Source organism: Amblyomma maculatum, chromosome 9, assembly GCF_055883805.1.
Source record: "Amblyomma maculatum isolate TAMU_Amacu chromosome 9, ASM5588380v1, whole genome shotgun sequence".
NCBI classification, from domain to species: domain Eukaryota; kingdom Metazoa; phylum Arthropoda; class Arachnida; order Ixodida; family Ixodidae; genus Amblyomma; species Amblyomma maculatum.
This window is the reverse complement of record NC_139352.1, coordinates 8,281,292-8,301,826: the sequence shown is the minus strand read 5'-3', so window position 1 is coordinate 8,301,826 and position 20,535 is coordinate 8,281,292. Positions and strand designations below refer to the sequence as shown.

At 44.9% G+C, this 20,535-nt stretch overlaps 1 protein-coding gene across 1 annotated transcript; it reads right to left on the bottom strand.

The window, feature by feature from the left end:
• LOC146178203 (uncharacterized) lies at nt 1–10,972 on the bottom strand. Its single transcript, XM_084579649.1, has 6 exons — nt 10,809–10,972; nt 7,753–7,869; nt 6,586–6,688; nt 6,190–6,435; nt 129–182; nt 1–14 (listed from the first exon to the last, which is right to left on the bottom strand). The coding sequence occupies exons 2-6, from the start codon at nt 7,852–7,854 to the stop codon at nt 1–3; spliced, it is 519 nt and encodes a 172-aa protein (XP_084435775.1). The 5' UTR covers nt 7,855–7,869; nt 10,809–10,972.
• Nucleotides 10,973–20,535: the final 9,563 nt, after the last annotated feature.

Below are 20,535 nucleotides of genomic sequence, written 5' to 3'. Positions count from 1 at the left end.
TCAGCGGAATGCAGCTGAAAAAAGGAACAATTTTTTTATGTTTTTGCTACTGCCCGGGTCTTGGTGCACGAAAAAAAGTGGGATTAATTTGATTCAAACTGTTATGTTTGTGTAAATGTAAGTATTACCTCTGTCCAGGGGCGAGGCTCCACCGTGCGGAATGTGAAACAGTGCGGGATCACCTGCGCAGAGAAACCGGTTACCTCGCTGACTAAGTTCTTTATTTATTTCTTTATTTACAAATGCTGCAGGCAGCAGTACATGCTTAGGCAGGACTCAGTTTCATAAAAATTTGGGGGACTTAAGCTCCGCTTAAAGGGGTGTCACGAGGCAGCGTTAATGGCTTCCTTCTGCTGCTCGTCTTTGGAATTCTTATTAGCCTATATGAATTTTACTGCTTCCTTATTAATGCAAATCTGCCTCTGTAGTAATGCATGCGACCGCGTGGCCTGTAGAGTTAGCGTGTCTGGCTCCAGGTCAGAGTGTGCCGGGTCCGGTTCCCATCTTCTGATAATTCCTGCCAACTCAGTCATATCACGTGGTCTCGTGACGTCGCATATCCCGCCGACCAATTAGTTCTCTGTTGTGTTACCTACGAACTATTGCCTACGAGAGGCATGCTCAGAATTTTTTCATAGACAACGCCAGCGTCAGATTTTATGCAAAACGACACCCTTAACGCAATCTTGTTAAATATATACACACTAAGAATACCAATTACCTAGACGGACCGTACAGCAGAATTGCTCACTAACAAAGAGCAAACACGAGGAAACGTAAGAGCTCTTTCGCGGGTTAGAGAGAAATAACAAGAGAAAAGGGGAACGAAATTTAATATATGACCATGCATTTTCGTTCGCTGTATTACAACGTGGCTTGAACGAGTTTTTTTTTTTTTTTTTTTTTTGTCATTTGTCATAAAGAAGTTTCTTTTCTTGCGGTAGAAGATATCTGTGTGTGCAACATCAACGTGACGACAAACGACGATGGCTTGGGCTCAACAAAAGGCCATTTTGGGTATCTTGGCTTATCTCTCTCTTAGGCCTTTCCTTTCACGACTAGAGCTTGTCTACCGCATTAATAGGTGATCAGGCCCAAGCGGCACTAAATTATTGTTACGCCGCGTAGCGGCACACTGAGAAGCAGCAGAAGAATAAGCGGAGGAAGCGAGGCGCGCGCAGACTGATCCGGGTTTTTCTGAGCCGTGTGCGTCCGTCCTTCATACGAAGTTTACCTGTATTAAAACCATTTCATCCGTTACATTATGTATAACCGTAAAATTGATCGTGAGCCTGGCTTTGTTCATCATTAAGAAAATGTACCTGCTTAAGCAAGGGATGCTTTGAAGGAAGCGGCATCTTGAGCACATTCAAGAAGAAGATAGCCCTAGTTAGACATAAGAACATTAACTACTGCGCACTGACTAACCTGTTTGGGCGCAGAATCATCAGATTAACAGTAACAAAAGCCCTTTACTCGATCTGGCTGAAGATGTTCCTATTAGAAAGCGCTGCCTTATGAACGAGGTAGTCAGAAGGAGACACTTAAACCTGCAGTCTGCTCCAGCTATAGCTTGTCCCCATCACGTGTCAGCCACAGCAGTAAGCTGCTTAAATTGTTGGTATTTAAAATGGTGGGGCCTCAAACATGACGTGAACCTAGTTATACGAGCGAAATCTCTATATTAAGCAATGTATTGCATGGTTTAGCAAGGTTGCACACTGTTTGGCGGTTTGGATTAGGGCGACACTCAAGTTTCGCCTTACCCTCACAGTGCTTACTACACTTACATGTAGAACGTTTGCCCTTCTACAGTGAAGCTGCAGACACCTCAGACCTCGGCAACGTTGGAGCAGCGGTACAAAGAAAGACGGAATTGGCAAGAAAAGAGGTTATAAAATTAATCATAAAAACAAGTTCGTCCTATAGGTTGCTGTGGTCAACCTCTGTCCTGTGGCAGCCCGTACATTGGCCAGACAGGCCGGTGCCTCAATGTACGGCTTTTGGAACACCAAAATCATTTAGGAAATTGTTCAGAAAATTTGGCTACGCATTGTCTAGAGTGTCAGTGCACTCCGGTCATCGTCGACACCGAAGTCCTGTTCGCTGATAATGATCGCAGCACCAGGGAAGTAGCCTAGGCATACCATATCGTGAGGAAGGGAAACCTTTGTGTCAGCCAGCAATCAGTAGCATGGACATGGTAAACAGGAGCAACGACGATGGTCACAAGTGTGGTTATGAGGCATTTTTAATTACGTGACCAGTGCATTTCTGATATGGCGCATTCGCGCATGCTTGATTCCAACCTTTATAAGACAGTGTGTTCTTTCCGATAAATTCAGTTGCAAGTTCAGCGCCATTTATGTATTTTCCTTCTTCTCAGTCCCGTGTTGATGTGCTGTTTTATAAGAAAAAAACATTGCGTCGACTTACTGGGGATCAAACCGGACATTATTCCGCTTAAAAAAGTAATTATGGACGCTAAGCTCACGCGGTACACCACATATCAGCAATGCACATGGACATGTATTATAGTCCATAAGGAATGTACAGCGACTACCATAGAGTTGGAAGTGGACAGAGAACTCGAATATACGTTCATCAAGCTTGTTGGCACATTCCCGCGCTAGCCATGTTACACGTCTTAAACATTTATAGTTGCTCATGGCAAGTGAAACTTACATCTGACAAGATATTTATTAGGCCTCTGCAAACTACTGAAAAAGCGCCGCTCCTCATTGTAGGATATTTACTCAAGTAGCCACATGTGGGGATATCTCAGGGAAGACAGAAAGCTAGCCACAGCCATTCAGAACATGGCTTTAACACTACTCACAGACCTACCACACCCGATTAGAATGCGCAATAGTGTCTCTACAGAGACATTCCCAGACCTCACCCTAATAAGGAATGCTGGAAACTACGAGAGGTGTAATAATGGCAAAAACCTTGAAAGTGATCATCGCATTCTTCAGATCAGCCTGGAATGCAACAAGTTCCGTACACCCCGAATGCGACTAAAGCTAACGAGGGAAAAATTCATAAAATATTATGCAGAGGCACTCCCACCCACCATCATGGTAGTTATTGACCTACTGTGATGACTGCATGCGCTTATTTGGCAATAACAAGACCAACTAACAAAAACACTGATGACCTGAGAAGAATATCCAGCTGTCGATAACCATCCTCTCAATCTTTGGAGGCGAGTAGAAGCCTTACAAGAAAGTGGAAAACCAGAAGCATAATCGTAGACTAAAATTTAGAATAGCAGCAATCACCCAAAATAAAGCTGACAAATATGCATAGGAGCTCACTCAAAATAAGTGGCTCACCAAGTGCAGATGTCTCAACGACAAGCTAGGTACTAAAGGCAAGTGGAACCTTCTGAGATGCCTTATTGACCGCCCTGAAGCCAGGGGAGAACAAAAAAAAAAAAAAAAAAAAAATCTCGGCTGGCGTTACACGACTCTCATGGCTCGGACCAAGAGCTCGCAAAAAGATGCATTTCTACACTGCAAGACCCACCCCTCCAACACACGATGGTAGGAAAAAGCAACCCACAGCTTGACGATGAGCTCACGTTAGAGGAAGTACTAGAAACACTCATAGAACAGCGCCTAGGAACAGCCCCTGCTTTACCAAGGTGAAGAAGGGCTCCTCGCTAATTTGAATCCGACAGTATGAAACAACTTAAGGACTACTACAACAAATGTTGGCGTATTGGTGACATTCCACAAGCTTGAAAGACGGCCAATGTGAATTTCGTTTCAAAACGAGGAAAAGAGGCCAACATAGCCAATCTGCGTCTAATGTCGCTTACATGGTATGTGTGGAAACTCACCCAAAAGATAGCTCGTAACCGCCCATCAAACTATCTAGAAGATAACGGGCTCCTAGCAAACACCATGTTCGGGTTTCGGGCTGATTTATTATTGCAGGACACGCTACTATACTCCAGCTCGAGGAAGAAGTTGTCTATCCACCAAATATATGTATATATATATATATATATATATATATATATATATATATATATATATATATATATATATATATAACTATTTTAACATTAGTCCTGCAGGGATCGTTTGATAATGTCAGACATTCCACGATACTGAAACAACGTTGCAATGCAATAACCCTCCAGAAACCGGCAACGACTGTTCAAACTTATGTGCAAGGATGTGCGCTCACATGTTCTCCGCAAAAATCAGCTCCTTATCATTTGACAACGAAAGAACCAAGATACCATATAAATCCCGATCAGTGACACTCCAATACATGAAGTAATGTAAACACTAAAAATATCGGGCTCCGCATCGACAAACGGGGTAGCAGAATTCACACACTATAAAATCTTCGTGACATGGGCGAACAGCTAGGTTCCTCGATTGATTGCAATAATCACAGCTAAGAAACGCGCGGTATTGAAGAATGGACAATCTTCGCCTTATGCGGGCATTTCTTATCAGCTGCATGGTATATATTGTTACTATAACAATGTGACACCGTAATTTCGCCTCAAGAAGCGTGACATAAAACATAGACGCCGCAATCACATTGGCCTATAAAATAGCTATGGAACTCCCGCTCTCAATATAAACAGAGCGGCTCCTCCACTTAGGTGTCGCCAACATCATTGAAGAGCTGATTGAGGCGCACCTTATGGCTTAGATGGCCGACGGGTAATCAAATAGGAACAAGGGTTCTCAGCAAACTCAACCTTAAGTGCCCGCTCAACCTTCTAACTAAAACAGCCATACCAAGCTGCCGGAGAAGATGCTTCAAGACAACTCCCCTCACAAGAAACATGCATCCGACCTGCCATAGGTCACAAAGACAAACCAGAAAAGTCAGTCCAGAAACACTAGGGCATGCAAGTAGGCGTATTCTACGTCTATGCCGCGGGTCCCAAATAACTACTGCATGCCTGTCGGCATGCAGTAGTTATCCATGTCACAACTTCAGAAAAGATGGCTATAGCTGTCACGGCTACTCATCCGGCCTCGCAATACATAAGCACAGACTCTTAAAATAGCATGTTTTACTTCACTAAGAGTAGGATTACCCCGCTTGCAGCATCGATCCTCCATACCAGGCAAACGCACCCTGACGTCAAACTTTAGTGTGGATGCCTGGCCCCCGGGGTATAGCGGAGAACGAGATGACGGAGAACTCAGCCCGAGCTTTTCTATTCCAGGACCCCGATAGATATACCACGGAAATCAGACCAGTTCGGGCCACTCGAAACATACAACCAGGTACTACAACATGTCAGGTTAGAGCGGTATATATATGCACCATCAGCCAAAACTTTGAGTAAAAGCGGGGGCATTTACCTCCCCTGTAGAGCTACGAACTAAGGCATTACTGAGCGCTTCTATACAGCACCAAATAAATCCGCATTGCATGCAATCAAAAGCAGATTTTGTGGGGAGAAGGCAGACCTGTACCATAAGGTATGGCCCTGAAAAAAAAAAATTGTTGATAGCATAGCTCAGCCAACGCACGAGGGGTGGGAGGCAGCACTGTCTATCTCGGACGAAGCACGTCAACGTCAGCTTATCGAACGACCTAGGGCAGCAGCTTACGCCAATGGAGCCCTGACACCACTATCTTCTTCCCAACCCTCTAACTTTACTCCAATAAATATTTCCATCATGACCTTAAGAGTAGACGCAGTAGCGCCTCTAGCACAGCTTTTTCGTTCATCAGTTTTTCATATATTTTTGCATAATTTTGCTTTTAGGAAAAGACGTTGAGGTATCGGTCTCGTTTTTTGGTGGACACCCCAAAATCAGCCTTTCGTTCCGCGATTTTTATATATTATTGTTTCAGAGTTTTGCTGGAAATGAAGGCGCAGTATAATTCTCACATTTTCGTTGAACACCTCAAGGTCATGGCAAGGTCATTTGGTCCCAGCGAAGAGTAATCGGAAGTTGCGCCCCGAGTAGTAAAGCTTACTTTTTAATAACACTGATGTTTTCACATTAATCATCGTATACAGTTCTGCCCATTCATTATCGACGAACACAAAAATGACACGATTTCAGCTCTGAGAATATTGATCTGCGTTTAACCATACGGCACAATGTTTTTCAGCCTGCATTCGCATCTACAAGCTGCAGATTCGTTCAAGAGCAGTTCGTCCAGCTGCGCTAAGGCAACAAATGAAGTACATACCCCTTGTGAGGATGCTACAGTTTTCCGAAAGGACTGCGCGCAGTGCGGAATCATTTCCTGCGAAAAAATCGCAAACTCCTAGGTCGTCTCCTTCGTCCGCACAAAACTGTACGTGCTGGCACTTGAACTCGACGTCAGTGGAACAGTTTTTTGCGCAATCTTCTTTGTCAACTCTGGCCACTCTGAGATACGGCAGCGGCCTTGACAGTTCGTAGAATGCTATCTCCTCGTATTCATCGAGGTAAGCTGCAACGAAAGGACAGTGGTAGAATAAACGTTACCTACCCTGTCAGATAGGCAATAGAAAGTGATTTTTATCACACATATGGAGATGAGTGAAAACCGCACACGTCTCAGAGCCTGAATGAACCACCTATATGCATGAAAAGCGCCCACCTTTCAAAGGTGACTTGTGAGTAAGGAAATAGCCAGTGCAAGCAGCGACGATTAAAGCGACCGTCAACAAAAGCAGGCAAATCCATATCCATAGAGGCAGCACCTGTGTAATCAAAGGAGACAAATTAGAATAAAACAGTGTTATTCATTTTCTCAAAGGAGACGGGAGATGCAAAGAAACCAAAAGAAGGTCACATGCTAAGCTCCCATACATCATATGGTCAGCGGAAAGCAACCGGTCACAGCTGCAATACATAAACAACGATATGTTCAGGTAACAATGAATTCAAAAAGAACGAGAAAATAGCTTAGTCCAACAGAGAGTCAGATGGAGAGATTCAATGAGAAGCTACTGGGTAACTTAGAGATCAATGGGAGAGGTCTTTGTTCTGCAGTGAATGCGATTCCACCGAGATGCAGATGTTTTACCAATCTGCTCCGTTCAGGCGCTGCTTGCAAACCCCGCTGTATAAACCAGTCGCTTAGCGAAATATCACAAGCAGTGAGCCACTATCCTGAGAGAGGCGAAAATTATAAGCAAACAAAGGATGCCCAGAAAGTGCTCGTTAACGATACAATCAACGTTCTCCTAAATTTACTTAAAGCTGAAAGACTAACTTTTGGGTGAAGTTCTATTTCTAGATTACATCACTGATTGATTGATTGATTGATTGATTGATTGATTGATTGATTGATTGATTAATTGATTGATTGATTGATTGATTGATTGATTGATTGATTGATTGATTGATTGATTGATTGATTGATTCATCGAATGGCGGGCCGTGATTTCAAACTGAACAAATCCTAACAAAATGTTTTGCTGGCTAAACACCATTAAGTTTAATTAAGCTAATGGGTTATGAGGAAAAAAAATGCCCAGAAAATGTTGCATTTCTCGGCGCTCCCCTGAACAATATCGTGAGGCAAGAAACCAATGAGGTGTTCGAAGGATGCAGAGTAAAGGAGGCGCCGAAGTGTTTGGATCTGGACAAATTTCGACCGCTTGGTGATCTTGAGCGCTCACTGATATCGCAAGTTACACGAGTGTCGTTCGTGTTCACCTCTGTAGAGGAGTAGCCGCTAAACATTGGATTCGATCCCTCAGTCTCGTCACAGGATTCAAGCTGCGTAACCATTGAGCCACCACATCTCGCTCATCTTTACCTTCTTTTTTGCGAGCCAGTCGGTCCTGCCACTTGTACCAGCGTTGGCAGCAGCCTCTTCAAAGTTTTCTTGGCAGCTGGAGTCTTCAGTTGTTGCCGTCATTCTCTCTGAGTTTACCTGACGAATATTTTGAGAGAAACATGAGCAAATATCACTGCAAAGAACGAATGACTAACAGAACAAATGACTAACAGAACAAATGGCTGCAAGATAACTTTACGTGATTAAAGTGCACATTATAGAACCCAAAAGGTGGACGTGCACTGTGGCAAATCTATAACTCTCACCCCCTCCCTACTATGGGGGGGGGGGGGGGGGGGGCGCTTTTATGCAAATGAGCAACAAAGCATGAAAAATATTTTAGCATTTAAATGTTTTCGACAATAAAAAACACCATTAAGCTGTGCTGAAGACAATACTGCAGAGCTTAATAGTGTTTAGCAATGAAGGTTGATTATTTTAATTTTGCTGCATTTGTCTTCTACGTCTGTTTCCTTAGGTGCGTATTCTTTATGGGTGCAATAAACCGGAAGAGGATGGAAAGTATATTCATAGACTAAGATGCTTTGTTTCATTTAGAAAAGGGAAGAAGTGGCACCACGAAACGGGTATGTGCAGTTCAGCTGTGGCACATGCGCCGAATCCGTTAAGTGCATCCACCATCAGGGTTAGGACATCGTGACAACCACATAAAACCACACATATTTTTCTCCCTGCATTTACGACGGCAAACTGCGATTTCTCCAGGCTTCCTTGCTAATGATCGGGGTCGCTTTTTGTGGCGCTTGTGCGTTATCACGTCAAGAAAAAAATGACAAGAAAAATGCGGTGCCCATGGTTATTGACGTCAACGCTCCTGATCTTGTCTTGCCGAGATGGTTCAATTGCTGTAATCTTTTGTGAAACATATACACCGCGAGAAGACATGACAAAACAGCTCTCTTATTTATTTTATAACTGACGACAACTTTACGCGCTAGCAGTAAAATCGCGGTTCATTGTATTGTTCTTTTTTTCGCTCCTTCTGCACCTCTTAGAGGTATTCGTCGATTTGGTGGGCGACGCATAGTAAACGAAGGACGACGAACTTGAAGCAACGGACGTAATAATTTTATTAACAATAACAACGAAAATACAGATCAGTAGTTACAAGAGAGCCGGCTAACATATATTGAACCAGCGAAGGGCACAGAAACACAAGAAAAGAAGTACGCAGGACAGCGCTGGACTAACAACTAAAGTTTACACGAAGCGCGAAGTCCAGTGCTGTCCCGTGTACTTCTTTTTTTATGTTTCTGTGTCTTTAGCTGGTTTAGTATGTTATATTCGCACGAACGAGCCCAAATTACACTTGTACAACAGAGGTTGATTGAAAACTAAGCGTAGCTAAACGAGCTGACCCGCTAAACGACACTTGAGCTCATGGCTCTCCTTCGGACCTTAAAAGCATTAACTGTTGGTCTAGTTGGTGATCAGTCATAAAATTTATCTTATTTAGCGCAAAAGGATAGGACAAACAGAAACATGTTGTGTGTGTTTTCTTTCTGTTTGTCCTGTCTTTTCGCTAAATAAGATGAATTTTAAGACTTTCAGACTTCACTAAACCGAAGTCCACCTGCTACCACTGTCGGACACCGAAGCTTTCGCGAAGCTATACTCTTCGTTCTCGGTCTACCAGAGAGTCCTCGGACTTTCCAGAACTTGGGGTCAGAGATAAGGCCGGGGCATGCAATGGGACGCACGCGAAGCTATACTCTTCCTTCTCGGTCTACCAGAGAGTCCTCGAACTTTCCAGAACTTGGGGTCAGAGATAAGGCCGGGGCATGCAATGGGACGCACGCGAAGCTATACTCTTCCTTCTCGGTCTACCAGAGAGTCCTCGAACTTTCCAGAACTTGGGGTCATAGATAAGGCCGGGGCATGCAATGGGACGCACGCGAAGCTATACTCTTCCTTCTCGGTCTACCAGAAAGTCCTCGAACTTTCCAGAACTTGGGGTCAGAGATAAGGCCGGGACATGCAATGGGACGCACGCGAAGCTATACTCTTCCTTCTCGGTCTACCAGAGAGTCCTCGAACTTTCCAGAACTTGGGGTCAGAGATAAGGCCGGGGCATGCAATGGGACGCACGCGAAGCTATACTCTTCCTTCTCGGTCTACCAGAGAATCCTCGAACTTTCCAGAACTTGGGGTCAGAGATAAGGCCGGGGCATGCAATGGGACGCACGCGTGGGTGACCATGCCTTATCGCCTGTGTCGGCGGGCGCAGCTCAGCGGCCGGGATTGCGCAATCGGCCGATCTTCTTTCTAGAGGTTTCTGGATCTTTCCATTTGTACCGCTTTCTTCCGCGGGCTCGTCTAAATGTTTGGAAACGGACCAACACGGCCTTACAGTAGCCCAAACCAAAATATTTACCTTTTATCAGTATTGAAATGTAAGTACAGAAAACAAGATACAAAATCACCAAAACAGTGCATTCCGAGCTTAAAAGAGCGGACGAATATGCAGCGACGTTCAATGAAACAAAAATGAAATAAAAAGTATTACTAAGCTTACCTATGAGCGCACAATATAAAAATTGAAACCAAAACATAACAACATCGAAAGCGATTCAAGTCTAATGCGTGCCGTGCACAGCGAATGATGTAAATAGCAAAGAAAGCTTTTATGTATAGGAAGACAGAAGGCTTATGCACCAAAAGCACATTATGAAATGACTCAATCCGAAAAAGGATCGCGTAACAGAAGTGCAATCAAATAAATGTTTATGCAATCACCACTGAACATGCACAACCACCAATTCTGATCTCTCTGAACACATTTTATCCAGTAACTAATTATTTGAAAACATCGAATAAGTTTACGTGGAGCATAAATTATTGCCCAGACAAGCATTTTCACGGCATAAATTAACATGGGCAGAATATGTCGAAAAATATACGCACAAGGCGATGAATCCATGCACGAATCCCTTATTACTTCTTTCATCATTTCAGATTTTTGTCTTCGTTAATGAAGTCTCATCATCGACCAGAAATCATCTGTAATGTCGTACCTGGCTACGAACGTTCCTTGAACGTGGTGGCGACCGACAGTGGGGCAGAGCACAATGGATCAGCTGGTGACAGATGCTGAACGAGCTCACTGGAACTTGCCACCTCCAGCCTTCAGACCCACGAGTGAAAATGAGGTTCGATACAGTTTTCAAGAGCTGCTCTTACTGCGTGTTGCCCAAGGAAGCAATACAACTACTGACAGATAAGGCTGAAGTGTCTTCATGATGACGTCAAGCATACAAACCACAGCGCGGGCTGATTTGATTATCGCCTCTATTGTTCGGCTCGCCTGGAATTTGCCCTTTGCGCTTTTTAAGTAGGGCACCATGTGTTAAAAAAAACAACGTATAGAGATTGCTACTTTCGTAGTAGAAGGTAACGCAACATGACGATTGACTCACCTTAACTTGTCGTAATAGAATGAAACCAGGAAAAATGAAAACATGAGTTGTCAGCCCTCTCATAAGTATATCGTTTGCTTGCTTAGTACTTCGGGCATGTTACGAGAATGTCGGATGTAAAAGCAACGGAGCAACAAAGCTGTCGCAAATTAGGATTTTTTTTTTTATTTCAGAATATTGTATGTGCATTAAATAATCTTCGCCTACGCTGAACTGCGAGAATTTCGCTTGCAGGGTTACGTACAACGACCATATGAAAACGAACACAGTGTGAGTATTCAAGCAATTATTACTCAATAAAACACGAAATCATTACTACCCGCATACTTGGATTTCGCCGGGGCTGCGGAGCCTCCTTCGAGCAAACGATTGAATAAACTCGCCGAAAGTTGGCTTCGAACTCAGCCGAGACAAAGCAGTCAGCTTCGCTGGCCATTGCGTTAAACCAAAGCGCCTTATCGAGATTTGTTTTTATCGATGTTGCTTTTATTATAAAAAAAAAAAAGACAGATGACCGAAGTGTCAAGTGAGCCAGTTAACATGCAACACATCTAATTATAGAAAGTTAAAACTGGTCACTTTCTCCAATAGATCGGTAAATTAAGGTAGAAAGAGCTGAAGAAGATCGTTACGCAGTATGGAAAAGAACTCGCAAGCCAAAGCGAGATTTCGACAAGACCCAGACGCAACATATACGATGTGCGAATTATACGATAAACAAAATGTAGTGTAGCGCGAACGACGACAGAGTAAGGGAGACAAAAAGAATTATAACTGACGAACACTCGTGTAGTTCTCCGTTTTTGTGTCCTCGACCTCTGGTACGCTACAGTTTGTTTACAGACTATGCAGCAGTAGAGCAACAAGCCACGCTGTTTAACTATAAACAAGATATGCAAGCTGAAGCAAGGCCGTATTTTTTAATGCAATGAGTAGAAAATACAAGCACCAGAAAGTATACCATCATAATACAAAGCATACCGGCGAAAAAAAAAAGATAACTAAATAGCAGTACTTCGTACTGCAATTGCGTTAATGAACCTCGTCGTGGCCCTTCCTGCTTATTGTGCGATTGACACAGGCAGCTACTTGCTTTGACCTGTACATTCCTTTCTCTTTCTTTTCTTTTATTCACAATGGCATATGCTTTCAATGACAGTGCCGCTGTGCACGTACTTAGTAGCTCCTGATTAGCCTACTCTTATTTACAGTTGGCATCAGCACACGTCTTCAAGAGACGCCACTACGCCAAAGACCACAAAGTATTCATTAGGCTCCCTGCTTGCACGCCTGAAGCAAAAAGCCTTCTGTCCTATGCAATAGATAACTAAAAAAAAAAAAATACTTGTGGCCTGCGTGCAGCCTGTTCGTCTCGCAGCCAAAGAGCTCTGGTTTCGACCCCCCCCCCCCCCCGGCCCCCCTTCCCCTTACGCGCCCTGATTAACTAATTTTTTGGCAATCTTGACTTCATTCAGAACTTTCCTTGAATTGTTCTGTCTGTTCGAGGTTCCTCGAATTATTCAGTCGCGAACGACGCATTTTTCGGCAATGCCGACGAAGCGTGGATTTCTGTGAGCTGGGCCCTTGATATATACTGCGTAATATAAAATAAATGTATAGAACCTGAAGCAAGGTTGAAGGCATATTCTTTTTTGCAGCCGATAGACACCAACATATAGCCACAACATAAAGAATCTCGGGCACTGTCAGACCAAATGGAATTTGGCAACTGCAAATAGGCAAGAGCAGCGCAAACTCCGTTTTATGCGAGATAAGCTCGGTTTCAGCCTGTCGGTAGGGAACGCAAGCAGTGGCTGTTATCGCTCACTTCCGATTACATTCTCCAACTGTCCTGCACGGCAGTTGACTATTCCTTCTCTATGACCTGCCTTGCAGACGGTATGCCACCTCCGGCGATAATGGTATCGAGTGGTGCTTCCGTGTACGGGCACATGTGGCGGCTGACAAATTGCTACCTGCTGAGCGGAACTATTAATGGCGCCGGTACACAAGTGGTTCACCAGAACTTTTTGACACGTCGATATGAAATCAAGAACCATATCACCCCACTCGGTTAAGTAAAAAATTGCTTAGCATTTTACGCTTACTTCTGCATGACTGCACGCAAAAGCATCGGAACCACATAGATGTAAAATTTTGGGGTTTTACATTTTCAGCGCTCCACGTTACGGTCGAAATGCGTCGCTCGCAACCTTGCAGCTATAGGAAGGAATTCAATATTTTCACGTAACCAATGATATAATGACGTCGTAAAAGTGTAAGTACATAGCGGGCAAGCAGACCGTGATATAAAATTCTGTTTCGAATTAATGTTCTGTTTGTCACTTCATTAGCGCACTTGTGATGTGGACAAACGAAATGTACACGCGTCGTGTCATGAGTGCACGCATTCCTTGTTGACGCCGGAATGTCTTCCTAAATGCGCAGCCTAAGAGTTCTCACAGTTGTTATGCGAATGCATTCATTGTGTGTGGTTGCAGACTATGCAACGTCCACTGAAAGTCGCACCATCGGGATTTTCCTAAAAAGAAGAAAATTGGAAAGATGACGACAAAATAGTGCTAAAAAGAAGGAAGGAAAGCGGAAGCACCGAGTCTTAGTTGTGGTGGTTTGCACTATAAAATTAGGCAGACACCGCGTAAAGACGTTGAACCGGATGAAAGGATGCCATTTCACTGCAGCCTAGATATCAGCAACTTCCAGGGATCGGCTGTCCTTCGTAACGTTCCAGGTGCGAAGAAGGTCAGGTCTCCCGGTCGGCTTGCTCCTACAGTGATGATCCCGGCAGGTTTTTTTTTTTTTTTTGTTGTTGTGGTTGTTGTTAATTAGTTAGTTAGTTTTTAATCGCCTTGAGCGCGACAGACCCTGTGCTCGGGCAGGACCGTTGTCCAAAACCGAAAACCTCCTCCTCCCACAGAATCGACGTGTAGAGAGTGGGTTTGCCGGGAATAACCCTATGCCCCACCTGACAACACCAAGTGGTCCTTTGGAAGCGGCTACGTCCGCTATTTACTGGACAGTTTATTTAGCCCCGACTCTAGAAGTCAAACCTTGTTCCCTGAAACGCTTGACACACATACGACAGTGTTCACTGGCTTCTTTATCCATTCCCAACAAGACATGTTCTCAGCTTCCTGCAGGGTATAAGTCAGAGCTTATACGCCGGTTTCCACAGCGTATGTATGGCATTTAGGCACTCATCAACAAAACACCGTTGCAGGAGCATAAACAACCTGCCGCTGTCGCCGCGATGGCAAATGCAAGCATTCACTAAAACGAAAAAAAAAAATTAATGAGCGCGGTCACCTGACCCTAGCTATGGCGCAAGATCGGCCCCATTCGTTTCATTGGTGGAGCTCGGGTCTGCCACCGCACGCCCTATTATATTACCGTAGAAAGAATCTCGAATGCCAGGCGTCCAGCGTCTGTTGTCCCTTTACCGGCGGCTTTGACTGTTCGCCGGCAAGCAGGCAGGCCGTTGCTTTAATGAAGTTTTAATTTCCTGTTTTGTCACTGACCTTTCCATCTGGCAAGGATGGATGCCTTGGCTTCGGTTAGATGAGCGAGGGGACTGTCCATCCTTTCTGTGTGGACTTCGGTCACGATGGTCTTCGTGGCGTTTCTGGTGTCGGCGTTGAGTACACGCGTCCATTCATCGATATCGGAGATGGACGAGGAGTCTTACCTCGCCTTGCTGACTGACCAGGTCTGTTCACTTGAGTCTTGCTTGTCTGGCATGGGCTTATCAGAAGACGGGAGGACGATCTCCAGAATCTTATGGTCGCTGCCCAAGTCGACCGCAGTTTCTCCAAATTGGCGTCCTTGGAGTTCTTAGTAAAAGTGAGATCGGGCGTAGTTTCTCGGGTAACCGCATTTCCCGTCCTCGTCGGGTCAGTGGGATCGCTGATGAGTGTGAGGTCGAGATCTAGGGAGTCTTGCCACAGTTGTTTACCCTTGACTGTGCTATAACTGTAACCCCTGGTGTTGTTTGGGGCGTTGAAATCTCCTCCAATCACGAGGGTATTGTTGCTGACCAGTCGCAGCGTTTTGTTGAAGGAGGAGGAGGAAGATGAGGAGGAGGAAAGGTTTGGTTTGGTTTGTGGGGTTTAACGTCCCACAGCAACTCAGGCTATGAGAGACGCCGTAGTGGAAGACTCCGGAAATTTCGACCACCTGGGGTTCTTTAACGTGCACTGACATCGCACAGCACACGGGCGCCTAGCTTTTCGCCTCCATCGAAAAGCGGCCGCCGAGGCCGGGATTCGATCCCGCGTCCTTGGGCGCAGCAGTCGAGCGCCCTAACCACTGCGCCACCCCGGCGGGGTGAGAAGGAGGAAAGGCAGGGAAGTTAACCGGTAAAAGAAACCGGTTTGCTACCCTGTACGGGGGGAAGGGGGTGAGTGGATATAAAAGTGGTGGGTAAGGGTGGAATGGTTGAAGTCAGTATAGTCACATCACGGCCATATCGAAGAGAGAAAGAAAGCGCTGCTTCTGGTGAGTGGGATTGCTATACATATTGAGGACAAATATACTTTCCTAAACTTGTTTGCTATTGGATCGATGAATATGAGTTCAATTGTGACTCCCTTCGGTTTATGGACGATGGTCTTCATCATCTTGCCAACTAGAGTGGATAAATTCCTGCCTTCAACCATGGAGAAATGCTCCTGGTAACCAGGGACGGATACCGGCGTGTGTAACGTTTCTTGCAGTAAAACAATGTCCGGTTTACGTGTCGTGTTTCTAATATACTGTAGTAAGACCGGCTTTTTACCGAGCAGTCCTCTACAGTTCCGTTGCAATATGATGATTCCTTGTTTACTGAGGGCCATATTGACTGATGGGGGAGACGCTTATCTGTGCATGGGCATCGTGAGAGACGTTTCTCATTTCTGTATCTGGGAAATTCTGCGTGGACTAGTAATTGGTGTGCCGTCGCCACAATGCTGCCCATTCTACCTTTAAGACTCGTGACCCTGTTCACTAACCCGAGCACTGTTGTGTGCAAGTTCTCGATGACACTCTGCACGCTTGTGATCATGTCCTTGATTTCCGATCTGACCTGGCCCGTCATACTTCCCCTCTGTGTTTGCAACGCCCGCTTTTTAGTTGCGGCAGTTTGACTCCCTTGCTGGGCCGGCAGTGAGCACCATTGGTGGGTTGTCGTTAGCAGTGGAGACCACGGCCTGTGTGATATTCGAGTGCATGTGTCCGCTTTTGAGTTCCTGTACCTCACGCGTTAATATTTGGATTAATTCCCTCGTGACTACATTTTCTTTCGGCGGATTTCTTCGACTGGGAGATTTACGACACCTCTCGCGAGGCGCCTTTAGTCGTATCGGCCCAGTTCACCTTGTAGACGCTCTAGTTCGGCCGCCTTTTGGAAACGGACCTGGATCCCAGCCTGGACCTGCCTGGGGTGCTGCTAGCGGGATCTATTCCTCGTCCTGGATTTCGATGCGAAACGGAACCGACGCTTCAAGGCTGGGAAATCGTTAGCGTCGAGGACCTGTTGCTCTGCCGCAGCTCTTCTTTCTCATCCTTCTCCTAACGACGTAGGGGGTCTTGTACCTGGCTCTACCGAGTCTAGGTGGCTTTGGCTCTACACGCTCTGTTGACGATGAGGCATGGTCCGCCGCACAGACTGCGCTGTGGAGAACAGTGGTGTCCGTTACGGGGGTTGCGAATGTCGCAGGCCCTGCATGTGTCAAGAGTTTCGTCGTATCGCACCACCGCGGCGGGGTTGCGGTAGAAAAGTTTTCGTAAACGTTTCAGAATTTCTTATCCACTTCGAAGTCGGGTATCCGCAGATTCCTCGTCACTTCACGGAGCTGATGGTGGAAGAATTTTGGTGAAATTCGGTTGAAATTGCTGCGGAATCGTGTACAGTAGACAGAGCCGATCTGAGCACATCCGTGCACCTCGGCGATAACCAGAAATTGGGAGGAGGAGGAGGAGGAGGAGGAGGTGGAGGAAACTTTATTGAGGAGAAATTGCAATATTGTAAATTTCTTCGTGAGAGGACGGTTCTCCTCAAGCCGCCCCAGGGGTGGTCGTCGCTCAATGGCGCTCGACGACATCCTTGGCGCAGGCCGTGATGGCGTGTTGCCGGCCTGGATCAGAGCTAAGCAATGCGGCCTCCCACTGTTCCGAATTGGTAATCTGCAGGCCCTCCGGTAGCTACATGGTTTCACATTTAAACATGATGTGCTCTAGATCTGCCCTCTGATCACCGCAGAGGGAACATGAGGGGCTGTATTCGCCTGTATGCTATTGCGCTAATTTTTGTGGATTAAAGCACGTATTTATCTGAAGTTTTCTGAGTAGTGTTTGTTGTGATTTGCTGAGTGTAGGGTGGGGTTCTGGATATTTCAGTCCGTTGTTTTTATATCAATTCGTAATTCCTTTGTACGTGGGGTCTCTCTCGAGAGCCGATCTTAGCTCGGGGTAACGCGCCTCCCGGCCTACGACACCTCTTCGGGCATATTGGTGAGCCGCCTCGTTTCCAGAGTTACCAGCGTGTGCGGGACCCACAAAAGTTTGATCGAACGTGTATTTTTAGAGTGGTCAAAAGCTTTCAAAATTTCGGCTGCTGGTTGATGAATTTTAACTTTTGCGAAATTCTGAATGACTGTTTTCTAATCGCTATGAATTTGGAATTGGTCGTGACAATTGCCAGAGCTACAGCTGCCTCTTCCGCCTCCTCTGGTGTTCGTATTCCGCTTATTGTTGCTGAATTTTGTAAGTGATAAGTGTGATCGACTAGTGCCAGGGCATAGGCTCTCCTATCCCCGTATTCTTCCGTGTCGACATATGTCGTTTGTGGTGTATCGGAACAGTGTTTCTCTAATGATTGGGCTCTTGCTCCCCGACGCTGCAGGTGAAACTCCGGGTGCATATTTTTAGGTAGTGGACGGACTTGCAGTATTTTATGTATTGAACGGGGAACCGACGTTACCTGGGAGTATCTACCCACGTAGTGTATGTCGGTCTTTTTTAATACCTGTCTTCCGATCGAGGTTGCGGTCAGTCGCTCGTAAAAACTACAGAAAATTTTCTGATGTTACAACAGAATTTCTGTGCGGTTTTTGACGGGAAACTTGTGACAACAGAACATTCTCTAGTAACATCAGAAATTTCTATAGTTACATACAGAAAAGTGCTACAGAACTACAGACAACAGAAATATACTACAGAAAAACTACAGAACTACAGAAAAATCTGATGGTTACGACAGAACTACAGGACATTTTGTCGTATTTTTGACAAAGTTCTGTAGTATTTTTCGACTGGTCGCTCGTACTGCGCCGTGAGGTGTGCTTCGGTTATTTATTCTAGTGTGTTATGTATTCCCAGTTGCATGAGTTTCTCGGTAGCCATACTAATTGAGAAGACCGAGTGCCGTTTTGAAAGACTGCCGAATAATCGGGTCGATCGCTTCCCTTTCCTTGGCCTGTAGGAATAAGTAGGGTGTGGAATATATAATGCGGCTGAGAACGAAGGCTTGCACAAGTTTTAGTGTCTCCTTTTCTTTCATTCCTTTTTCATTGTTTGATATTCTCCGCATAAGACGAGATGTTTGATTACTTATCGTTTGGAGCTCTTATATTAAATCGGTGTTTTTGCCATTTGATTTAATGCACATACCCAGTATTCGTAACTTTTCTACTTTCGGGATGGTGAAACCATCTATGTATATATTGATGTTTGTGTTGATGCTTTTTGTATATATTTTTGGTTTAATGAGTAGAAGTTCCGATTTTCGAGATGAGCATTCCAAGCCAATTTTGTTCGTCTCCTCCACCACCGCATCTGCTGCTTGCTGCAGCGTGCCCTCAATTTTGCCAGCGTGGCCCTTGGTTGTCCATAGAGTAATATCGTCGGCATACATATAAAGAGTGTTCTAGATCTGGGATTTTTTCTAGTTTGCGTGCCAATTTTATTAAAGTAATATTAAAGAGAAATGGGGACAGTACTGGGAGCCCCTGTCCCCTTGTGGGAATTTGTCAGAATAAATAGATCCTATTTGAATTTCTGCTGCCCTACCTGTTAAGAAGGCCTTTATGTAATTATACGTCCTGACACCCACCTGCAGCTCGGATAAGGCAGCCAAGATAGCTTTGTGCTTTACGCTGTCAAAAGCTTTTGTAAGGTCAATAGCTAATATGGCTCTTAGCCTGTTATCCATATCAGGTGCCAAGATTTCATGTTTAATACTTAACATTGTGTCCTGTGTGGACAAAAGGGGTTTGAATCCCAACATAGTGTGAGGGTATAGATCGCAATCGTCCATGTATGATTGAAGCCTTGCCAAGGCTACGTGCTCGAATAATTTACCTAGGCACGAGGTGAGAGAGATCGGTCTCAAGTTTTCTATTGAAAGTTTTTTCCCTGGTTTAGGAATAAAAGTTACTTTGGCGTGCTTCCACGTTTCCGGTAATTATCCTATATTCCAACATTCGTTGGCGAAATTGGTAAGTTGGGAGACTGAGTTCTCATCTAGGTTTCTCAGCATACTATTTGTGATGCCATCCGCGCCGGGTGCCGAGGGCGTGCGGAATTTATGAATTGCTGCTCGGACTTCCGCCTCCGTTATGTCGGAGTCGAAGAGAGAGTTTAGATTGCCTTTATATTCCGACAGGTGTTCTTTGTCACGAGAGATGTTGTTGAAATAACGAGCCTTAAGAGCATTAATTATCTCCTCGTTCGTGAAGTCATTAACGTGATGGATTCTTTGGACTTCCTGCTTCTTAACTCCTTTGCTGGATTCATGATCGAGAAGATGTCTCAGTAAATTCCACGCATCTCGCGTACCTATGGCGCTATTAAAGTTGTCGCATATTTGATGCACACTGTTGTTGAGCCAATTGGGAGGCGTGACTTTGAATTTCCTTGTTTAGGTTGGCTATTTTGACCCCAAGTCTTTTGTTGTGTTTTTGCGTAGCCCACCTCTTTTCCATACTGTGCCTCGCTTCCCACATGTGGAGTAAGCGATTGTCAATGTTCCTGACTTCGAGCTCAGTCAATGTTCCTGACTTCGAGCTCATTCTCTATTTCTGTCGTGAATGCACCTACATCCTTTAGAAGATTGGATGTCCATGCTTGGATGTCACTTATCGAATCCGAATCGTATTTATTCCTACGTTCTCTGAATTTGTCCCAATCTGTGATCTTATTATTTCTAGGTCAACCTTTGAAATTTCCAATCTCCATTTCTGATTCGATTATGTAATGGTCACTTCCTAAATTTTGCCTAGTATTGGACCATCTAACATTCGGTAGGTTTTTTCCCGCCGTAATGTCC